Here is an 18,567-nt window from a genome sequence, read left to right on the forward strand (position 1 = left end):
GAACCCGTCCGCTTCCCAACCGGCACCAAACCACACTAAACCGGGCGCGTCCCAAACGGCACCAAACCACACTAAACCGGGCGCGTCCCAAACGGCACCAAAACACATAAACCAGGCGCCTCCCAAACGGCACCAAACCACATAAACCGGGCGCCTCCAAAAGCCGGAAATGGAAAACAGAGACAGAGGCAGGCAGGTGCTGCCGCGACAAGGAAAAAGTAATAAAAATGGGACTTACAGTTTTGTTGATTTCCTGAAAAGCAAAAGTGTTATTACAATAATACACATTGAAGCAGATTAGCCAGAAATAGTCATGACGCACGGTCATGTTTGTGACAGAGAGAGGGAAGAAGCCAGAGATCCAACGCTTACCTTTTGTACATAGATGCGCAACGTTTACCGAGGACATCAGGACAAAAATAAAATCGTTGTGGCGTGGCAGCCATCTAGGGGGAGAAACCAACCAGGTTAGAGTGTGACACATACCTTTTGTAAATCCAAATGATGACCCCACGCTTAACGTAACTAACGGACGACCGGTGACCATCTCAGACTAACGGACGGACGTACAGCGGTGAAATATCTTCATGAAAATGTTGTGGTACGGCGACCACGCTGTAGGAGAGCCAACCAGGTTAGAGAAGAAAGAAATACCACATACCTTCTGCAGAACAGCCTCCTCCAACTAAACTCTAATGGCGACGGGCGGCGCGGGAGCGAGCGACAGGGGGTGGGATAGACCGGCACCGCACATAAGACTCCCAGGGCAAAGCTCCTAAGAGTTTTATGTGTCTGGCAGCCTGGTTCTATGCCTGTTACACAAATCTACTTACAGATGGCCACTTTCGATCGGACGACACATGAAAAGCTAATTAGTCATGGCAGAGACGCCATGTTGGAAAAAAGAGAGTTGGAAAGAAAGTTGGGCTTGGAGGGCCGGCAGAAACACCTGAACTAGACCTGAACTAGTCCTCTAGACTCACAGTGAACTCATTAACCACAACAAGACCCCGGTAGTGAATAAACTGGGGGTGTCTAACAAGGGAACCCACAATAAAGTAAAAATAAACTGACTTACAGTTCGGTAGTTCTACCTGAAAAGAGAAAAATAAATAAAATTAGTTTGATTCAAATGATTCTACAGGCCACATGTCATAGAGCAGGAAACAAATTCACTGTAACAGACAGAGATACACTTCCGCCTTCAGTGTTACAACTAACAATTTTCCCTAAAGAAACTTCTGGGACTTACCGAACACCTAAAGCTCCTTTTTCCCCACACGCACAACGCGGATGTGTTTGGCAACGTCCTGGCGCCAAACAAACGTTTTCGAATCAACACCGACTGATGCAGCGAACGTCACTTTCCCGCGGACTCAACAAGCTAACCTAACAATGCACTCAAATTTTAAATCACTTGTAGCCCCGCCCACTGCGCACGGCCCTTGTCGACGATTGGTCTGCGGGAACCGCATCTACGCACTTCCTTTCCCGTGACCGGTAATTGTTTTACCTGCGCAGGTATGCAGCTTGTTACATAACGTCAAGGGGCGGGAAACCCCGTTTATTGAAGGTTCGGGCGACGTCACGCTGATCTCCATCAGCTGTTCATAGTGTTTCCGGAAAACAAGCGATTCTTTCATATTAAGCGACAGGATGTCTCTGCTTTTGAACACAAAGTGAACATCCGGTACCGGTGAGTGAACACTGCCCCAAAGAGCCCAGACACCAGGACACAACCTTAATATCAAGTGTGGTTTTACAGATTTTATTTAATCCAGTCATGAATCTACACAGTCTAGATCAAGGAATGAATTTTCAAGCTCAGTGTGATTCAGATGTCCTCTCTGATGAGTTTCTGGTTCATAATCTAAAGCTGTGGGCTGCTGGGAGGAGACGGTGTCCACGTTGTCTGACCACAAACAGGCTGCTGTTCACCGCTCTGTCGGACTCCATCAGTTATTTGTTTCATGCTGTGCTCTTTACCTTACTGTGTCTGCTGTTATGGGAATGTGAGACGTTTTTGTAATCTGGAGAGTAAATATTTGGTTTTACTTGAAATAAAAGTAGACAGGATATAAATTATGTGTTTGTATGACTTAGTGTGTTTTATGGCTGCCTTGTTCTGTCTCCTCACAGGTGGAGGAGCTAAAGTTAAGGTTGACAGATGCAGAGAAGCAAACACTCGGTACACCAGGGGATTCTACGCCAACAAAAAGGAACAGTTTGCTCTCTAATAGAGTAAAAGGTTCTCCACCTGGTTTACCAGTGAAGCCAGTGGACCACACTGAGGAACAGAAAGCTGGGAATACAGAAACTCAGATGAGGGACTCGGTTCCTGCCACCAGAGTATGTTTTTAACTCTCCGGTGTTTATCATCTTAAAACACCTGTACAGTAGCTTCTTTTGTGTCAGCTACTGTGCTGTTTGGTTGGCACTTTTAATCCTTTCTGGCACGTCTCATGTTGTAAAACCATTTCTGGTGACCTCAGGCTCTGATGGACATCCTGCAGCAGGACCGCATGGAGGCTGCAGAGCAGAGGAAGGAGCTCTGTGAGATCATCACCAGAGTACAGGCAGAGCTACAGAGCACCGAGGAGCACAGGGACAAGGTGATATATGATATATTTTTAATCTTTAATCACAGATTAAAATAGAAATAGTTAATTAGCTGCAAAAAGTTTCATTTTATGATTGTTGTTCTATTGTAAACATAACTTTTCTGCTTTTGTAATGGTGAACTATGTTTGTAGCTGGAGTTGCAGTGTGAGCAGCTACAGCTGAAAGTGAGGACTCTGCAGCTGGACTGGGAGACAGAACAGAAGAGGAGTGTGTCCTACTTCAACCAGGTCATGGAACTGGAGAAGGAGAGAGAACAGGTCAGTGTGAATAAAGGCTCTGAAATGGCTCACATGTGTAGCCCTGCCCAGCATGGTTTCTAACTATCTGACACAGTGCCTCAAGGGATATTTGTAGTTTGTTGTGTTGCAGCTGAGTGTGTCAGTGTGTATCCTGATTTAGTTTCTCCAGTATTAGCATCCCTGGCTAGCCTTAACAACATGCAGACAGCCTTTCTCTGTCCTGTTTCATCTTCCTACCAGGCTCTGCGCAGTCGAGACAGCCTGCAGTTGGAGTACACCGACTGTCTGCTGGATAAGAACCGTCTGCGTAAACGTATTGCAGAGCTGCAGGCGAACCTGGAGCAGCAGCAGAGGGAGCTGGAGAGAGAGAGGGAGAAGAGCCAGGAGAAAATGGAGCAGACCGGCTCCTGTCTGCACTGTGTAAGTTAACTCGGGTGTACAGAAACTGAAATGTGCAACACTGATGCCTTTAAGCTGCATCATCATCCTCCCCCCCCACAGTCCCACCTGTCCCTGTGCAGTGAGGACCAGTGCTACGGCCCCTGCTGTTCCCTCGGCCTGGACCTGAGCTGCCAGTCCAGTAGCACTCCTCTGCTGCTGCGAAAGGTCACTGTTATTTTACTCAGATTCACACTAACAGTAGAAACACCATCATCTTAGCTGTGATTTCAAATCAAATCAGTGGTCATTGGTGTAGGAATGTGGCGCTGCTGTCAGTCATGGCAGCTGTAGCTGCTCTGACTACTTCTTTGGTTACTGTAAAGGATCATTTCCACCTGCACAAACGTGCTTTCTCATGTCGTGATACTGTGGAAGGAATGTAGCTTTTAGATTGTAAAGGACCCTTCTTCAGCTAGACTTTCATCTTATGGTATGACATGTTGTAATACATTCTTATGCAAGTCTTAGCATGTTAGTATCTGTACAGTAGCTCTCGCTGGCTGTGAGGTCCTACTGTGTATTCACTTGTCCTTTCTGTGCCACAGGCGCCCTCTAGAGGTCGAGCCAATGAAAACTCAGAGGGTAAGCTGTCCACTGACACCTGGAACATGATCCCTAAGTTGTCCACATGAAAATACTTGATTTCCTTCATACAGATGTACTTTTTTAATTTAAATAATCTTTTGGCTCCTTCACAGGTTCTTATTCAAACTCAGAGGAGAATCTCCTGTCATCAGTGAGTATCACATCTCTGCTCATTAAACACTGAAAAGGTAAAAAAAGAAGAAATATTCTTCTTTATATTCTATATAATAGTCTTTTTGGTGTACCTCTCTACCCTCAGACAGAAGACAATGAAAAGGAGATAAATCGGCTCTCTACGTTTCCCTTTCCTCCTTGTATGAATTCCATCGATCGACGTTTCAACACTGAGTGAGTTTAACGGCGCAGCGTAACCATCTCACATATAGCACTTCCTGCTTGTTCCAGCTAAGTTATTCACCTTGACTTCATTGGAATGACTTTTTCTGCACTGCAAAGGTTTGACTTGGATTCCTGGGGCAGCGATGAGAATGACAACATTACAGGTATATTTGATTCCACTGTTTTGTATGTCAGTGTTTGCAAACAAAATGAATAGCACTTGAACTCCAGGATACAGTAAATAACTTGAATCGGTCATCAGTTATGCAGAAAATCAAGATAACTTTTAAACAGTTTAACTTTTTTGTCATTTAGTGCTTAAGTTAAGTAAAACAAACCGTAGAAGACATTTACTCCACTTCTGTTTGTTCCTTCTGTGCATGTAGCGCACTGTTACACACGTTATTATGAGCTGTTTTCAGGTGAGCAGCGTGAACCTTCTTTGTGGGACTCCTGGAACTCCCTACACTCCCACCTCTTCCCCCCTGACTTGGTCAACCTGCCCACCATCTCATCACACCAGTCCTGTCCCAGTGTTCCCAGGTACAGTACAGCCTTAAAGCACTGACATGCAGCTGTTGTCTGCTTAATAGCCAGTATTTTGATTTAAGAAGAAAGATGATGATGATGCAGCTTAAAGGCGCCATCCTTATCTAATCTAGTGCTTCCCATCCTTACTGTCTCTCAGGATACCCCCCTGCTCCCCATCTTCGAGCCCCCCCACCCTGCCAAAGCACAAAAGAGCCAGTCTTGCTGATGACATCACGATAGTCGGAGGAAACCGAACAGGAATCTTTGTCAGCCACGTGAGACCTGGTTCCCCAGCTGAACAGTGTGGACTGAAGGAGGGCAGTGAGCTGCTGGAGGTCAGTGTCTGTATGATTGTGTTAGGACTGCATCCGTGAACATGTGGATATGTGCCTTTTGAAGGACCTACGTGCATGCTCATGCTTGTCTTTTTGGAACAAATGCACATTACACATTTGTTTGTACAAGTATGTTTTTGATTGCCAAAAGGATAAATGAAATCAAGAGAGACAAGAAGATAAGGCTGTGACATGTTTTCTCTTCATGCTGTCCAGCTAGAGAGGGTTCTGTTTGGTGGGGGCAGTGTGCTGCTGGGACAGTGCACTGCTGAGGTAGCCCACTTTTCTCTGCAGTGGTGGACTGAGCCTTCAGCACTCAAACATCAGAGCAACCCAGAGGGTGAGTCGGTTTCCTCAGAGATTTGAAAAAAATATATAAAACAGAAACATTGTCTTAGAAAGGTGAGACTGAGCCACCCCTTCATCTGCTTCCTACCCTCAGCATACTCAAAGCTCTGCTCCCAGCTCTCCTCACCTACTTTCATGGGTGCTGACTCCTTCTATGTGCGTGTCAATCTCAACATGGAGCCTCATGGTAACCCACCTTCTCTAGGTGTGTCCTGTGATGACATTATACATGTCACAGACACAAGGTACGATGGGAAATACCACTGGCACTGTTCCCTTGTGCACCCATGCACAGCCAAGCCAAAGCAGGCAGGGACCATGCCCAACTACAACAGGTACGCCAGTGAGACCTTGATTTGACTGTGATAATACCTAAGATCAGGACTTTACACAGTAGCTCTGGAATTGTATAATCATAATATTAATGCCAAAAGTGTAAATAATACAATTTTCTATCTCAGGGCACAACAGCTGTTACTTGTAAGGCTGCGGAAAATGGCCCTGGAGCAAAAGGATAAGAAGAAGGTTCGTCTGTTCATGTAGAAATGACATGAACATCAGGTTCTGCTGCAGTTACGGTGCTTAACCAAACCCTTAGCCACACTTAATAGAACATGTTTAGTTTATCTCCATTTTCTACCATGTAGTTCTTGAAGAAAGCATCAGGCCGCATACGATTGGTCAAAGCCGTGGACCCTGGTTTCCGTGGGAGCGGCTCAACACAGCAGGTCCTTTACACACTCGGAAAACGTAAGCTCCAACAATAATGTGACACCACATCTTTGTGGTCTGTCATTTTTTTGGATAAAGTGCCTGTTTTCTCTGAAAATGTTGCTTACCTACATGTGCATCTGTCCCCTCAGGTCACGAGGAGCACTTGATCCCATACAGTTTAGTGGAGCCGGTACAGGTTAAGACAAAGCGGCCGGTAATCTTCTCCCCCTCTCTTCTGTCCCGGGGTCTCATAGAGAGGCTGCTGCAACCTGCAGAGTCTGGTTTACACTTCAACACCTGCCCACTAGGTGTGCACACAGCGCACACACTTACTCACGCACACGATGCCCCAAACACCAATGAGCTCACTGAAAAAAAAAGGCTGATTCATCTGACATTCACATGATAGACCACATTCTCCACATTGTTGTGGTTTGCAGAGCCAATTCAGGCTTCAGAAAGGCGAGACAAGCAAGTGTTCTTGTTGGATTCCTGCGGTCCAGAGCAGGCTCTGGGGATACGGCTGCAGTCCATACAGGATGTCATCGACCAGGTAATAAAAAAAAACATCATTTTGTCTTTATTTTCAAAAAGGATTTTTTTTTTTTTTTTGCCTCTGCCTGACACACACAGTGGCATCTTCTATCCTGTAAGGAAGAGTAAGAAGTATGTCTGTAGGTGAAGTCAGTGAACAGTCAAAGCTGTTAATTGTACCACCTATTCATTTTATGGAAAGTCAAGATGTTCTTGGTAATAACAATCAATATACATTGTCATACATGATCCACATGTCGTTCTTTGTTTTAGGACAAGCACTGTCTGCTGGAGCTGGGGCTGCACAGTGTTGAGGGCTTAATGAAACAGGGCATTTACCCCATCGTCATCCACATCCGCCCTAAGAACAAGAAGCACAAGAAGCTGAAGTAAGTGTACATTCATTTGCTCTGCCATCAGATTAGTTATCCATCATACATTTCACACTACAGGGCAAACCAGTATCTTGCTTCACATAGTGTGGTATTTTCTCACCTCACAAATATGCCACAAATACTCTCTTGATAGAGTTCAGCATTCGTTTCCTCTAACACTTGAAACAGGAAGCTTTTTCCATGGTGTGGGGAGGACACCATAATGGAGGAGGCGTGCAAGGCAGAGGAGGTGCAGCTGGAGATGCTTCCCCTGCTTCACAGCACCTTGGAGCCCAGCACCTGGAGCAACACCTACGAGCTGCTGGCAGCCATACGCAATGCCATCTACAGCCAGCAGATGGCAGTAGCATGGGTGGAACTGGATTGGCTGCAGCAAAGCAGAGACACAGAAATGAATATTCACCAAGCACAAAACTAGGTTGTCTTGTCTGTGAAGAGTCAGGTTCCTATAGAGGATGAACATTTAGTGTTAGCTCATCCTACTATTCTAAGGAAGTAGGGCAACATCAACTTTGGATCTCAGATGAGGTCAAATTAGGCCAGTGTACATTCATGCAAACAGAAATTTTATCATTCTCATCTATATTGCCAAGATGGACTAAGTAAAATGGGAGAATAGTGAAAAAACGTAAAAGATTTGATCCATACAAGGATGTCGCATGTCAACAGGAATTATAACTGTTGTGAGTGGACAGTGAAGCTGTGAGGAAGAGGGACCAAAGGCATAATTGAAGGAGAGCATAGCAAGAGATATATTGGACAGCCAGATCTGCTTATCCACATCTTGTATTTGCAGTAAATATTCTGCCCTAACAGTTGTATAGAGTTTAAACATATCAACTTGACAGAGAAATTTTTTATTTACACTACATTGTACTACAGAAGCTTTAGTTCACTGTGACTGTTAAATCATTATTCATTTGTAACCATTTTTAAAAAATAAATTAAAACAGAAGAATTGAGGTTTACATCACTTGTGTGCTCTTATGTGAGTTGCACTAATTCTCTTTTAAAATGAAATATAACCACACATACATCAGTGTAGTATAGAGCAATCCATTTAATAGGGGTGGGGGGGTTGTAATATTTTGAAAACCTGTTGCTTTTTATAGTTTGAAAGAGCATGGGTCTTAAATTTATACTCAGTCAAAAAGGAAAAAAAGGAGAAATGAGGGTTGGGAACCACAATATGGTCTCGAGCTTCTTTGTTGTTCATATTATCATACTAACAAATAAACTCTGACTGAAATGGCAAGTTAGGGCTGCGTTATGTATTAAAAACGTGCAAAAAAATCACACCAAAATATTTTTCTTATCACAATGAAAGAACAAAGTGACGTCTGTTTGGCATGACCACAAAGAACAAGAGCTACTGTATCTGGAAACTGTTTATTAGATTTCATATAAAAACTTTAAATGAATTTATTTGACTTTATTAGAATGCCACGTTTTTTCCAGCTTATTTCTTCCAAATGTGAGTTCCAATAAAATTAACCTGCTGGCAGAATATGCTTTTACTTTGAAAAATCTGATGAATATGTTCATTATCACATTTCTTGTCATATATTGATGCCATTCAAAATTAATGGCAATATTTCTTTCACCAAAATATAAAAACTCGTAATAAGATGGATCAATCCATAAGGAATGGCTTTGATTACAGAACTGGATTGAATTGGGAATTTTGATCCATTTGTTTATGTTCCGTGTGTATGACGACCAGTGATGGGGCGCCCTCTGGTGGACGGCGGCGGACGCGCCCCGCTTCTCCTCCCCTCCCTGATCAACAACAGCCTGGTGATATCATATGCTGGCTGAAGCTCCACACAGAAGCAAAATGGCCGATAGTAAACTAATCGATCATACAGCGTCTGACAGTCACCAAGGGGTTATGCATGTTTTGTTTACAGCTTGAGAGCTACAGTCGCGCAAAAGGATACTCATTTCCCTGTTTTTCTACAGTTAACATTTCGCCTTTCGGTGATGTCATTTCTTATTCAATTTCGCCTTGAAAGCCTCGAAGAACTAGCTCGCTAGGCTAGCTACCTTGCTAGCCTGCTAGCGGTAGGTCTGCAAGAATTTTTGCACAGAAGCACTTTATGTCCTTTCTGATTCCCGAAGTAAGTATGGAACATTGTGCGCTTTGGTATCTTTCACAATGTATGTGGTTATTAAGGGTCGTTGTTTCTGTTTTTGTAAAGCCAACGAGATTTGGGTTTCTCAGTTTTGTAAGAGCTTCGCTTCGTGCGCGTTGCAATGCTGAAGAAATGTCATTAAAGTTCGTAGTTTCATTTGGCCCTGTCTGCCGTTAGTACCGACGAACCAGCTTGCTAGCAGTAGTGTTTTTGTCCTAACTGTAAAGTAATGAATTATAGCGATAAATTAAATCACCTGTTTATGAAAGCAAAGGCCGTGTTTTTAAGCTAATGGCGTGTTTGATGTCTGCAGCCAACTGCGTTTGTCGCGTACTTTGCTCTGGGACAACCTGCCCCTGCTCTTCGGGTCACGGCTCAGCTGCTTTAAAGTCGGCTAGCATTAGCTAGCTGCTCGCCCATGGGAAGGTCCTCTGTTGGATCCTAGTAGCCGTACAGATATTCCTTACTAGCCTGTTATTTGTATGAAATCCAGTTCCTAATGTAGCTGTAGACATCTGCCTTGTATGGGGGTTTCATGCATTAGATAAACTGCCTACTTATATAGGCCTACCTATGTATTTATATAGGGTGCAGTGAAGTGTTAAGTTGTCCAGCTAGCTTGTGACATGGTGCTAATTATGTGCAGCTTAGCTACAGAAACACCGGGCCCAGTCATATTTACTCTTCCACATATATCCGGATTTTCTCAGCCCCCTTTAGTATGTTTTGGTTTCCAGGGGGTCACGTAGCTTGGGTATGAGGTGTGTATTTGCATGTTGCATATGTTTACTTTGGGCAGGCGTGAAGGGAACAGAGCCTCTCCTTCAAAACACAGGACAAATCCGTCATGTACCCACACTTAAGATAGTATCCCCCGGATCATTCTGTTATTACTCTCTGTCTTGATGCAGAATAAAATGACTTTTCTAGAAACGTTGAAGGGTTTAAAGCATGTATGTTTTGGTGCTACCTGTGTAGACTCTTGGTTGGAATTGCAGTTGTTTGCTGGTTAATGAATTATGCACCGAGAAGCTAGGCTACCAAGAGCTGTGGTCAGACTATCTTCTCCTGGGCTAACATTACAGTCCTTACAATATTAACCGCATAGAAGTGGACTTGGCAGTGATCTGAGGAAGTGCACATTAATTTTGAGTAGACGTGTGCGCGTGTGGAAAATGTATGCTTTTGTGAGCATTAAATCAGTTTCTGTGTGGCTTGAGGTGTTGCATGAATAATTAAAAGTGAATATTTCTCTTCACAGACAGGTGAATCAGGAAAGGGAACAGTAGTTCATGGAAGACAAGAAAAAGAAGAAAGAAGACAAAAAGAAAAGGGAAACCTCTCAGAAGGTAAGAACATATTCATAGCTGCCTTTGACCATATATTTTGTAGAGAATTTGTGATATTCCTCTGTGTCATCACAATGTGCGGGTGAACACGAGAGTGAGCCTCGCTGCACATGCTATGCGTTTGGTTTGTGCCACTGCATGTGCGACATGAAGTGTCGTGCCTCTGAATCTAGTCGGCACGGAATCTGAACTCTCAGACCATTGACTGCCCAATCACTCTGAAAACTGACCAATTCTGAGCTCCACCGATCGATCGGTGCATCTCTAAGCAGAACTTTTAGTGTTTATGGATTTGGGAAGTATTTTGCAATTTTGGAAACCTTAAAATGCAGGTTGACTGCCATATTTTAATTATATACTTGAACTGTGCCTTTCTTATATATTTCTCAGCTGCGGCTGCAAGACTGACGCCTAGTAAGATTACACTTGTAGGACTGGATGTATTTGTATCGTTTTCATGTTCTAAAAGTTTCCAACAGCAAATTCTTTTCTGACTTATCTCTGACTCGCTTGCTCTTTATATTATAGGTGCCAGAACAGAAAATCAAAGGTATGTTTTTAATGTTTTTGTCATCATCACACTCTTCCTCTTTTTATTACTCACTAATCAATTTGATAATGCCGGTGATAAGATTTCTCTGTCTTGTTCTTGTGAGATATCAAATAAAATTTTATGAGGACACAAGCACCAAGTGAATTTCATTACACTTGTTGAATTTAGATTTAGATTTGATGTGATTGAAAAGCTTTAATCAGCAGTACCTGCTTGTTATAAGATCTTAGTATTGCGATGAGCTAAGGAGTTGCTGCATTGGCACTGTGCAATCTATATTCACACTTCAGATTCTTGAGAGATTTTCTCAAAACTTTCTAAATCATTAGCTGTTGAGTAGCTTAACCTACTTGCAGCTGAGGGACATATCCATTAGGGATGGGCTTTTGAAGCTGAAATGCTATTTGATATTCACTGGGAACTATTCAGCAGTTATTCAAAGATCACCCCCACCTTTTCAGCACTTGTCAAATGACTGCGTGGCTCACGTGCATAATCATCATCATCATGCAGTTTATCCAGTCGTGCTGTGACCGTTTTCTTGGCTATAGTCTCTGCATGTTTCTGCTGTTTGTATTTGGTGCTGTAGTAAAATGATATACTGACCTCATTATTGCATTATTTCCAGGTGCCGGTAAAAGCAACAGTGGGTTTTTTATTTTAAAAAACAAAAACAAAACCATAGTTGCATGAATTGTTTTTTTTTTTATTTGACTATTCAGATACTTGAAAATCATTGCCCATCCTGAATATCCACACAATCTTTCTCTTTTTATTGTACTGAAGTCTCAGTGACTCATAACCTTTTAATAATTGGTGTTTTTCAGTGCCAGAATCAGCCAAGCCCTCGTGTTCCCAGCCACTCGCCACCCCAGGCTCAGTGTCCCCCAGCCCTGGCCCTGTTGCCCCCTCATCCCCCAGTCCTGGTGCAGCTGGGGTTTCTGCACAAGTCCCTCCTAGTGGTGGGAACAATGCAAAGCAGCGGGCAGCTGTGGCCAACGGACAGTCCTCCTCCTCTCCCTCTGGAAGCCAAACCTCCCAGCAGCAGCGATACATGTCCAGAGAGGTTCCACCAAGATTTCGCTACCAGGACCATAAAGTGCTACTGAAGAGGGGCCAGCCACCGCTGTCCTCCATGCTGCTGGGCGGAGGAGGAGGGGAAGTAGGTGCAGGAGGGGTTGGAGGAGGCACTGGCTGGGCAACCACCCCACCTCTTTCCTCACCAGGTGCCGATAACCCCAATGCAACCACATCTGGAGGCACAGGTGGGTTCATGGACCAAGTTTAGTGTGTAGGCCATCAACAGTAGCAGTCTCCTGTCCAGGAAAACGCTTTTGTTTAGAAATGGCTCAGTGCTTCTTATACATTATCCAGCTTTTTGCAACAGCATACGATCATCTGTAAAGATAATGTAAAAGACACTAAAATTGTAGTTGTCAGTTTTTACACAGAAATAAAGCTGTGTATTCACTGACCAGTAATACAGTAACTAGTAATCTGTACCGCTAGTTAGTGTGTTCTTCAAGTCATTAGTTAGTATTGTTAAAGCTTAAATTGTCAATTAAAATGATTTTAATTTTGCCCATATAGATTCCAACCTGGGTTCATCCTCCCCTACACCCCCCAACTCCTCCTCATCCTCATTGTGTGTTTCTGCTTTGTCGTCTTCTTCTTCTACTACTACTACTACTTCAACTTATGCAAATTCCACATGGGGGGCAGGCTCTGGCAGCCAGTCCTCTTCTCAGGGCTGCGGGAAGGTGTTTGTGGATGGGACTGACCTGGATGATTGGCCAAGCATCCTAGGCGGGGCCAAACTGAGTTCTGATGGGGCTGGAGGAGGTGTGCAGGAACAAGACTGCCCCGGTAAGAACAACAACAGTAGTGCCTCATGGAATCAGACAAACATCCAGCAGAAGGGAGAAGGAGGAGGAGCAGGGAACACGGACAATCCTTCCCCACCTCGTTCTTCTCCTCTTTCCTCCTCTTCCTCGCTTAATGAATGTGTTCAGTCCAGTGGTGGTGTGTGGGGCTCTTCCACCTCCTCTCAGGTGGAGGCAGGTGGAGGATCAGCAGCATTTTACAATTCCAAAGTCTCCCATCTTCTTCCTGGGCCACAGGAGAGCCATGTGGGTGGTGGCAGCAGTGGCCCTGGTGCCAATTTCAACCCCAACGTGAATCCCTCTGCCTGGCCTGCCCTAGTGCAGGGTGGGACAACAACTTCGGCTAGTGACGGCCTTCCACTGCACTCATCCATTACATCAGCTTCCTCGTTCTCTGCCAGCACCACCATCATTACCACTCACTCACTTTCATCTGTGAATCAAACTGGTCTTCATCAGCAGCACACTGAGACACCTGTGGGAGTCATGAGTGGAGAACAGCAGCAGCATTTAGGAAACCCAAGACCGGAGCAGAGTTCAGGTGAGGGAGCAGAAGGAGCAGGACCAAATCCAGAAGGTGGCAATGAGAAGGACTGCGGGGCTGTTGGTGTTGAAGTAGAAGGGAGTGATTGCCTTTCTGGCTCTTCATGTTCTTCCTTAGCTGCCTCCTCTTCGTGGAGATCCATGCCACCGGTGTCCTCTGACCTCAGCGCAGCTCCATCACAGGTAGATGGGTGGGGTGGAGGAGCGACTGGAGCTCAGGGGCAGGAAGGGAATGTGTGGGGCTTTGGTAGCCAAGGTGACAAGGAAGGGTGGGGCAGAGATAATAATGGTGGCTCAAATACCCCAGTGGTATCTCAGGGAGCGTGGGAAGGAGGCAGTTCAGAAGCAGAGTGGAGTGGCACGGCTGGAGGTATAAGTTCAAGTAACTTAGCAATAGGAAGCAGGAGAGAAGGAGATGCGAGCAGCAGCAGCAGCAGCAGCAGTGGGGAAAGTGTAAGTGTAGGTGTTGGTGGCAGCGTTTTGCAGGACTCTGCCTCACCAAAGTTTGCAACTATGACAAAAGCTTGGGACAATCAGAAAGGGATGGAAATCGGGGACGGGGCAGTTGGGAAGTGGGATGGAGGTGGAGACCCTGGAGGTGGAGGACCTTCAATCTCTAGTGGAGGAGGTTCTATAGCTGGAAGTGGTGGAGGCGGGAATGGTAGCGGACTTAAGCAGGATCGAACCTCGTCTGCAGACCACCGCTCCCTCCCGCAGACATCCGGTGCAGAAGTGGCCTTACTGAGCATGCTCAATCGATCTGACTTGGACCCCAGGGTTCTGTCTAACACGGGCTGGGGGCAGACCCAGATTCGGCAGAATGTTGCCTGGGATCTGGACACCTCAATAGGAGTAGGAAACAGAAATGAAAGAAGCACTTCCTCTGCCGTTTCATCAGCAGCCCTGAGCCCTACCCCTAGTCGTGGTTCTGGTTACCCGTCTAACACCAGTTCAATAATTAATGATCCATCTGCTGGCAGTCACACGACCAGCCTGAACTCTGGCCCTGCTGCAGTGAGGGATGGCTGGGATAGTGGTGCTACTCAGTCCACCTGTGGCCCCCATATGCCTGGTAGCACTATAAGAAAGCCAGGGACACCAGAAGAAGATGTGGAGGGGGACATGGGGAAGCCAGCTGGAGGATGGGGTGATCTCCCACCTGAAAACCAGGGCAAAGGATGGGGGGCTGAAGAACAACAACAATGGAGGGATTGCAGAGGAGGAGGGAACTGGAGAGACAGTGGAGAACAGGGTAGTGGGTGGGGTGATGGTCCAGAGGATAAAGGGACAGGGGGACGGAAGGGGACTGGAAGAGGGGAGGCAGGTGGTTGGAGGGGACAGTGTGGAGGTGGAGGAAACTGGGGACAGAGAGAGAGTGGGCCTGGAAGCAGCTGGGGAGATAGGCGCAACTCTGATGAGGGAACTTCTTGGGGTAATTTAGATGAAGGGGGATCTCAGCGAGGAGGATGGGGAGGAGATGTGGGTGGAGGAAAATCCCACCAGGAATGGGGGAGTGCCAAGCCCCACACAGCAGCAGCACAGATACCAAACAGCCAAGTGGCACCAATGAAAGCCCCAAATCAACAGCAGCACCAATCACAGGGCCAGCAGCCACCGGGAGGTCCCTTGCAAGGAGGGTGGAACAGCCGGTCCAATGTTGGAGGTGGAGGTCCACCATCCAAGAACCAGAACCAAAGTTCGGGCTGGAACTCCGGTCCAATCCCCCAAATCTCTGGAGGTGGGGGGGACTCCCTGGAGCCCAGTGGGTGGGAAGAACCCTCCCCTCAGTCCATCAGTCGCAAAATGGAAATAGACGACGGCACGTCAGCCTGGGGAGACCCAACCCGCTACAACAGCAAGAATGTGAACTTATGGGACAAGAACAGTGGCCAAAGCCACAGTCAGCAGGCCCCACCACCATCCATCCAGCTGCAGCAGCAACCACCTAGAAGGCAGCAGGGGATGCAGCACAGCAGAGACACAAACTCTGGCAACACTGCAGTGGGTAAGCAGGAACTGTACCGTTACAATAAATGTGGATTTGACAAATGACAAAAGTAGATTGAGCATTTGCATTTAAAGTGCTCTTAAAGCCCAAAAACATCTGTTAATGTCAGCCTTATCCACTCATGTCATCAAAATCATAAATGTAACTTTTTCTTTAGTACATTTGAAATGGTAGCGTTAAGTCTGATTAATCTCCAGGTCCAGGTATGTGGGGAGGTGGTGCACAGTCTGTGGACGATGGCACAGCCGCTTGGGGCCAGGCATCAGAAGCACCAACCGGCTGGGGCGATCCGGATGAACCCAGCAAAGCTTCTGGCTGGCGGAACCATTCACCCAACCCTGGCAAGTCTGGTAAGAATAGAACAGAATGTGTGTAATTCAAAATATTACAATATTTTACTTTTTTTATTTGAGATGTGATGCAGGTGATCTAGAGAATCCAATATTATCATAACCGTCTGCTTTGTTTTTACCACAGGCACCAAGTCAATGGAGAGCTGGGGCGGGAAGGGAGAGGGTTCTGTCGCCGCCTCTCGTCACCCCAGCTGGGACGAGGAAGATGATGGTGGTGGAGGAGTCTGGAACAGCACTGGTTCGCAGGGAAGCAGCTCCTCGTTCAACTCTGGAGGCTGGGGTCAGACTCATGGCGGAAAGAGAGGCAACATCAAGGTAGGGAAGAAAAGTTTCTAGGACACTCAGTGCTCAGTACTGGCCATCATTTGTACTGTTTTGTTTCCTTTTTGTGACTGATGATGTATGATTTCCTTCTTGAAGAGTGGAGGAGGGGACAACTGGATGAACCCAGTGTCACGTCAGTTTTCAAACATGGGTCTTCTGGTAAGATGTTATTTACTAAGGAAGAACCTTATTTCTGGCTGTTGAAAACCACTGTAAAGTGTTACTGATGTTTTTCTGTTATTATGCCGTAACTTTGATATTGCTGTGTTATGATTCTTTGTTTTATGTTATGTTACTGTTACTCTGTTACTGTTCTGTGAATGAGTGTCAGGTCACTAAATGACATTGTTTCTTAGGGTGATGACCCAAGTGTTGACAAAAAGATGGAAGGAGACAAGAGAGGGATCACTGATTATAATGGAGAGATACGCAGGGGAGGAAGAGGTGGAGGAGGCTACCGTATGCCTAGTTCCAAAGACATGGGTCCTGCTGACATGGGGCCCTATGGTGAAAAGGCAAGTGTCTGTTTATGGTGTTAACTGCCACATTGGTCTTGAAGCCAGTTGTGCTAACTTGAGGATGTTTGTGAAAACATTCCTCTGAGATTAGAAATACTCACCACAGGTGTGTTGCTATAGCTGTACGGTTTTCACTGTTATACAGATGGGTGCCCACAGAGTATTTGTTGGCAGTGGTGGAGGGATGCACCAGCCTGGCGTGCATCAGATGAACCCCTCCCCGGGGTTACGTGCTCAAGTGCCTCATCAGTTCCTGTCTGCTCAGGTCTGTTGTCTTGTCTGATGTCCTTAATTATAGTGAAGGTTGTACTTAGAAATGGAGGCTGTCCTGAGTTCTGCAAATGTTTACTTCACATGCTCAAATTTTAGTTGGTTGCATTTTTTTTTAGTACTAATTGAATATTTCCAATAAAAATGCTGATGCTGCATGTTAGAGTTGGGGGCAAATTCGTGTGTTGTTCTAATTAGTAGACCCATGTTGTTCGTGGGGCTTGCTAGCTGTTGAGCGGAATTATTTACTGCCTGATTGTCTCATGGTCTGGCAGTAAATAACAGCGGTGTTGATGTGGCTTTTATGCTCCAGAGTAGCTTTTAAGAAGCCATTAACACAATGTTTAGACGTAATAAAAGCTACTTCATCTTATTTATTTCCTGTGTACTGTGCATTAACTGTTTTTGTTTACCCAGTTCTGTTCTCTATATCAGTCATCTTGTAAAACTGCCAAACAGGAGGTGACAAGTTAGTTGTCTGATTCGTTTGGCCTTGGACAGTAATGCTGCCGTGCACTTGTTGCCTCTTAGTCTCCTGACTTCATGAAATTTCATGTAAAGAAGCATCTCTCTCTCTCTCTCTCTCTCTCTCTCTCTGTCTCTGTCTCTCTCTCTGTCTCTCTCTGTCTGTCTCTCTCCCTCCCAAAATTGGATTCTGTTCTGGTTTAACTGTGAATGTACACATTTCTGATCAATCAAAATGTTTTACACGTTACAGCCTGTAACAAAGAGTAAAAGGCCCTAAATGAAATTTAAGAATCACAATACTCAAAAATGTAATGTAATTTCTATCAACAAGGAAAAGTACAACACAAACTATAAGATAATATAGGACAAAGACTACACGTCAGCAAGAGAAATATCTTACTAGATCAATAATTTAATGGACATCACCACTATGGCTGAACAATATAGGACTCATTCTTCTCAGTCTTGAATCTTACGCACCTGTTGCTACAACACTATGGTGTTCAAAAAAATCTCTTGACGTTAATTGAATTTAAATTTTTTAGTCATTTATAAATAAATATTGATTGGGGCTTGAGGCATGGAGTGTTCCTGTTTCTCATGTTACTCCAGCAAATGTCTATCAACAGCCACATGTAAAAAAAATTCCTGTGACGTGCAGGTGCCGGGTCCTGTGCTGAAGCAGATGCCCTCCCCTGGTGGCAGTGTGGGTGGAGTAGTCGGAGGAGTAGGAGGTGTCGGAGGTGTCGGAGGGGTCGGTGGTGTTGGTGGAGGAGTGTTCCCTCCTCAGATTTCCCCACAGCAGCTAGCAATGCTCAGCAACATTTACCCCCACATGCAGCAGTTCCATCTGGTATGTGCTCAAGTGTTAGTCAGTTGATGGACTGATTCATCCCACTGAAATAAATGTTGAGTTGTTCACTGCATTTGTGTAGCTACATATGGAAATACTTTAAAAAATACATGGTGAATTATAGTAAACCCACCCCTAATAACATAGTTCCTATGCTTTGTTGACCTCCACATCTGACACTTTGTGCCCACCACCACACAGGCTTTTTCGCTATTGCCACAACAACA

At 45.2% G+C, this 18,567-nt stretch overlaps 2 protein-coding genes across 2 annotated transcripts in view; both read left to right on the forward strand.

Moving 5' to 3' along the window:
• Positions 1 to 8,171, forward strand: part of zmp:0000000896 (caspase recruitment domain-containing protein 10) — an 18,818-nt gene extending 10,647 nt beyond the window's left edge. Inside the window, exons 6-24 of the mRNA XM_020624966.1 lie at positions 2,140 to 2,349; positions 2,493 to 2,612; positions 2,754 to 2,879; positions 3,102 to 3,281; positions 3,363 to 3,467; positions 3,848 to 3,884; positions 4,001 to 4,038; positions 4,147 to 4,235; positions 4,344 to 4,390; positions 4,649 to 4,769; positions 4,915 to 5,092; positions 5,309 to 5,432; positions 5,535 to 5,775; positions 5,902 to 5,965; positions 6,088 to 6,190; positions 6,304 to 6,462; positions 6,595 to 6,707; positions 6,962 to 7,077; positions 7,252 to 8,171. Of these exons, the coding sequence (XP_020480622.1) occupies positions 2,140 to 2,349; positions 2,493 to 2,612; positions 2,754 to 2,879; positions 3,102 to 3,281; positions 3,363 to 3,467; positions 3,848 to 3,884; positions 4,001 to 4,038; positions 4,147 to 4,235; positions 4,344 to 4,390; positions 4,649 to 4,769; positions 4,915 to 5,092; positions 5,309 to 5,432; positions 5,535 to 5,775; positions 5,902 to 5,965; positions 6,088 to 6,190; positions 6,304 to 6,462; positions 6,595 to 6,707; positions 6,962 to 7,077; positions 7,252 to 7,501 (2,421 nt within the window). The 3' untranslated portion in view covers positions 7,502 to 8,171. The remainder of the gene's footprint in view (positions 1 to 2,139; positions 2,350 to 2,492; positions 2,613 to 2,753; positions 2,880 to 3,101; positions 3,282 to 3,362; positions 3,468 to 3,847; positions 3,885 to 4,000; positions 4,039 to 4,146; positions 4,236 to 4,343; positions 4,391 to 4,648; positions 4,770 to 4,914; positions 5,093 to 5,308; positions 5,433 to 5,534; positions 5,776 to 5,901; positions 5,966 to 6,087; positions 6,191 to 6,303; positions 6,463 to 6,594; positions 6,708 to 6,961; positions 7,078 to 7,251) is intronic.
• Positions 8,172 to 8,868: 697 nt separating this feature from the next.
• The window catches only part of tnrc6bb.1 (trinucleotide repeat containing adaptor 6Bb.1), a 16,891-nt gene continuing 7,192 nt past the window's right edge, over positions 8,869 to 18,567 (forward strand). The window contains 11 exon segments of the mRNA XM_020624939.1: positions 8,869 to 9,203; positions 10,480 to 10,567; positions 11,096 to 11,117; positions 11,948 to 12,385; positions 12,711 to 15,551; positions 15,752 to 15,904; positions 16,032 to 16,222; positions 16,328 to 16,390; positions 16,588 to 16,746; positions 16,895 to 17,014; positions 18,149 to 18,340. Coding sequence (XP_020480595.1) covers positions 10,511 to 10,567; positions 11,096 to 11,117; positions 11,948 to 12,385; positions 12,711 to 15,551; positions 15,752 to 15,904; positions 16,032 to 16,222; positions 16,328 to 16,390; positions 16,588 to 16,746; positions 16,895 to 17,014; positions 18,149 to 18,340 — 4,236 coding nt within the window. The 5' untranslated portion in view covers positions 8,869 to 9,203; positions 10,480 to 10,510.

The sequence above is a fragment of the Monopterus albus genome, unplaced genomic scaffold (genome assembly GCF_001952655.1).
Source record: "Monopterus albus unplaced genomic scaffold, M_albus_1.0 scaffold342.1, whole genome shotgun sequence".
In the NCBI taxonomy this organism is placed as follows: domain Eukaryota; kingdom Metazoa; phylum Chordata; class Actinopteri; order Synbranchiformes; family Synbranchidae; genus Monopterus; species Monopterus albus.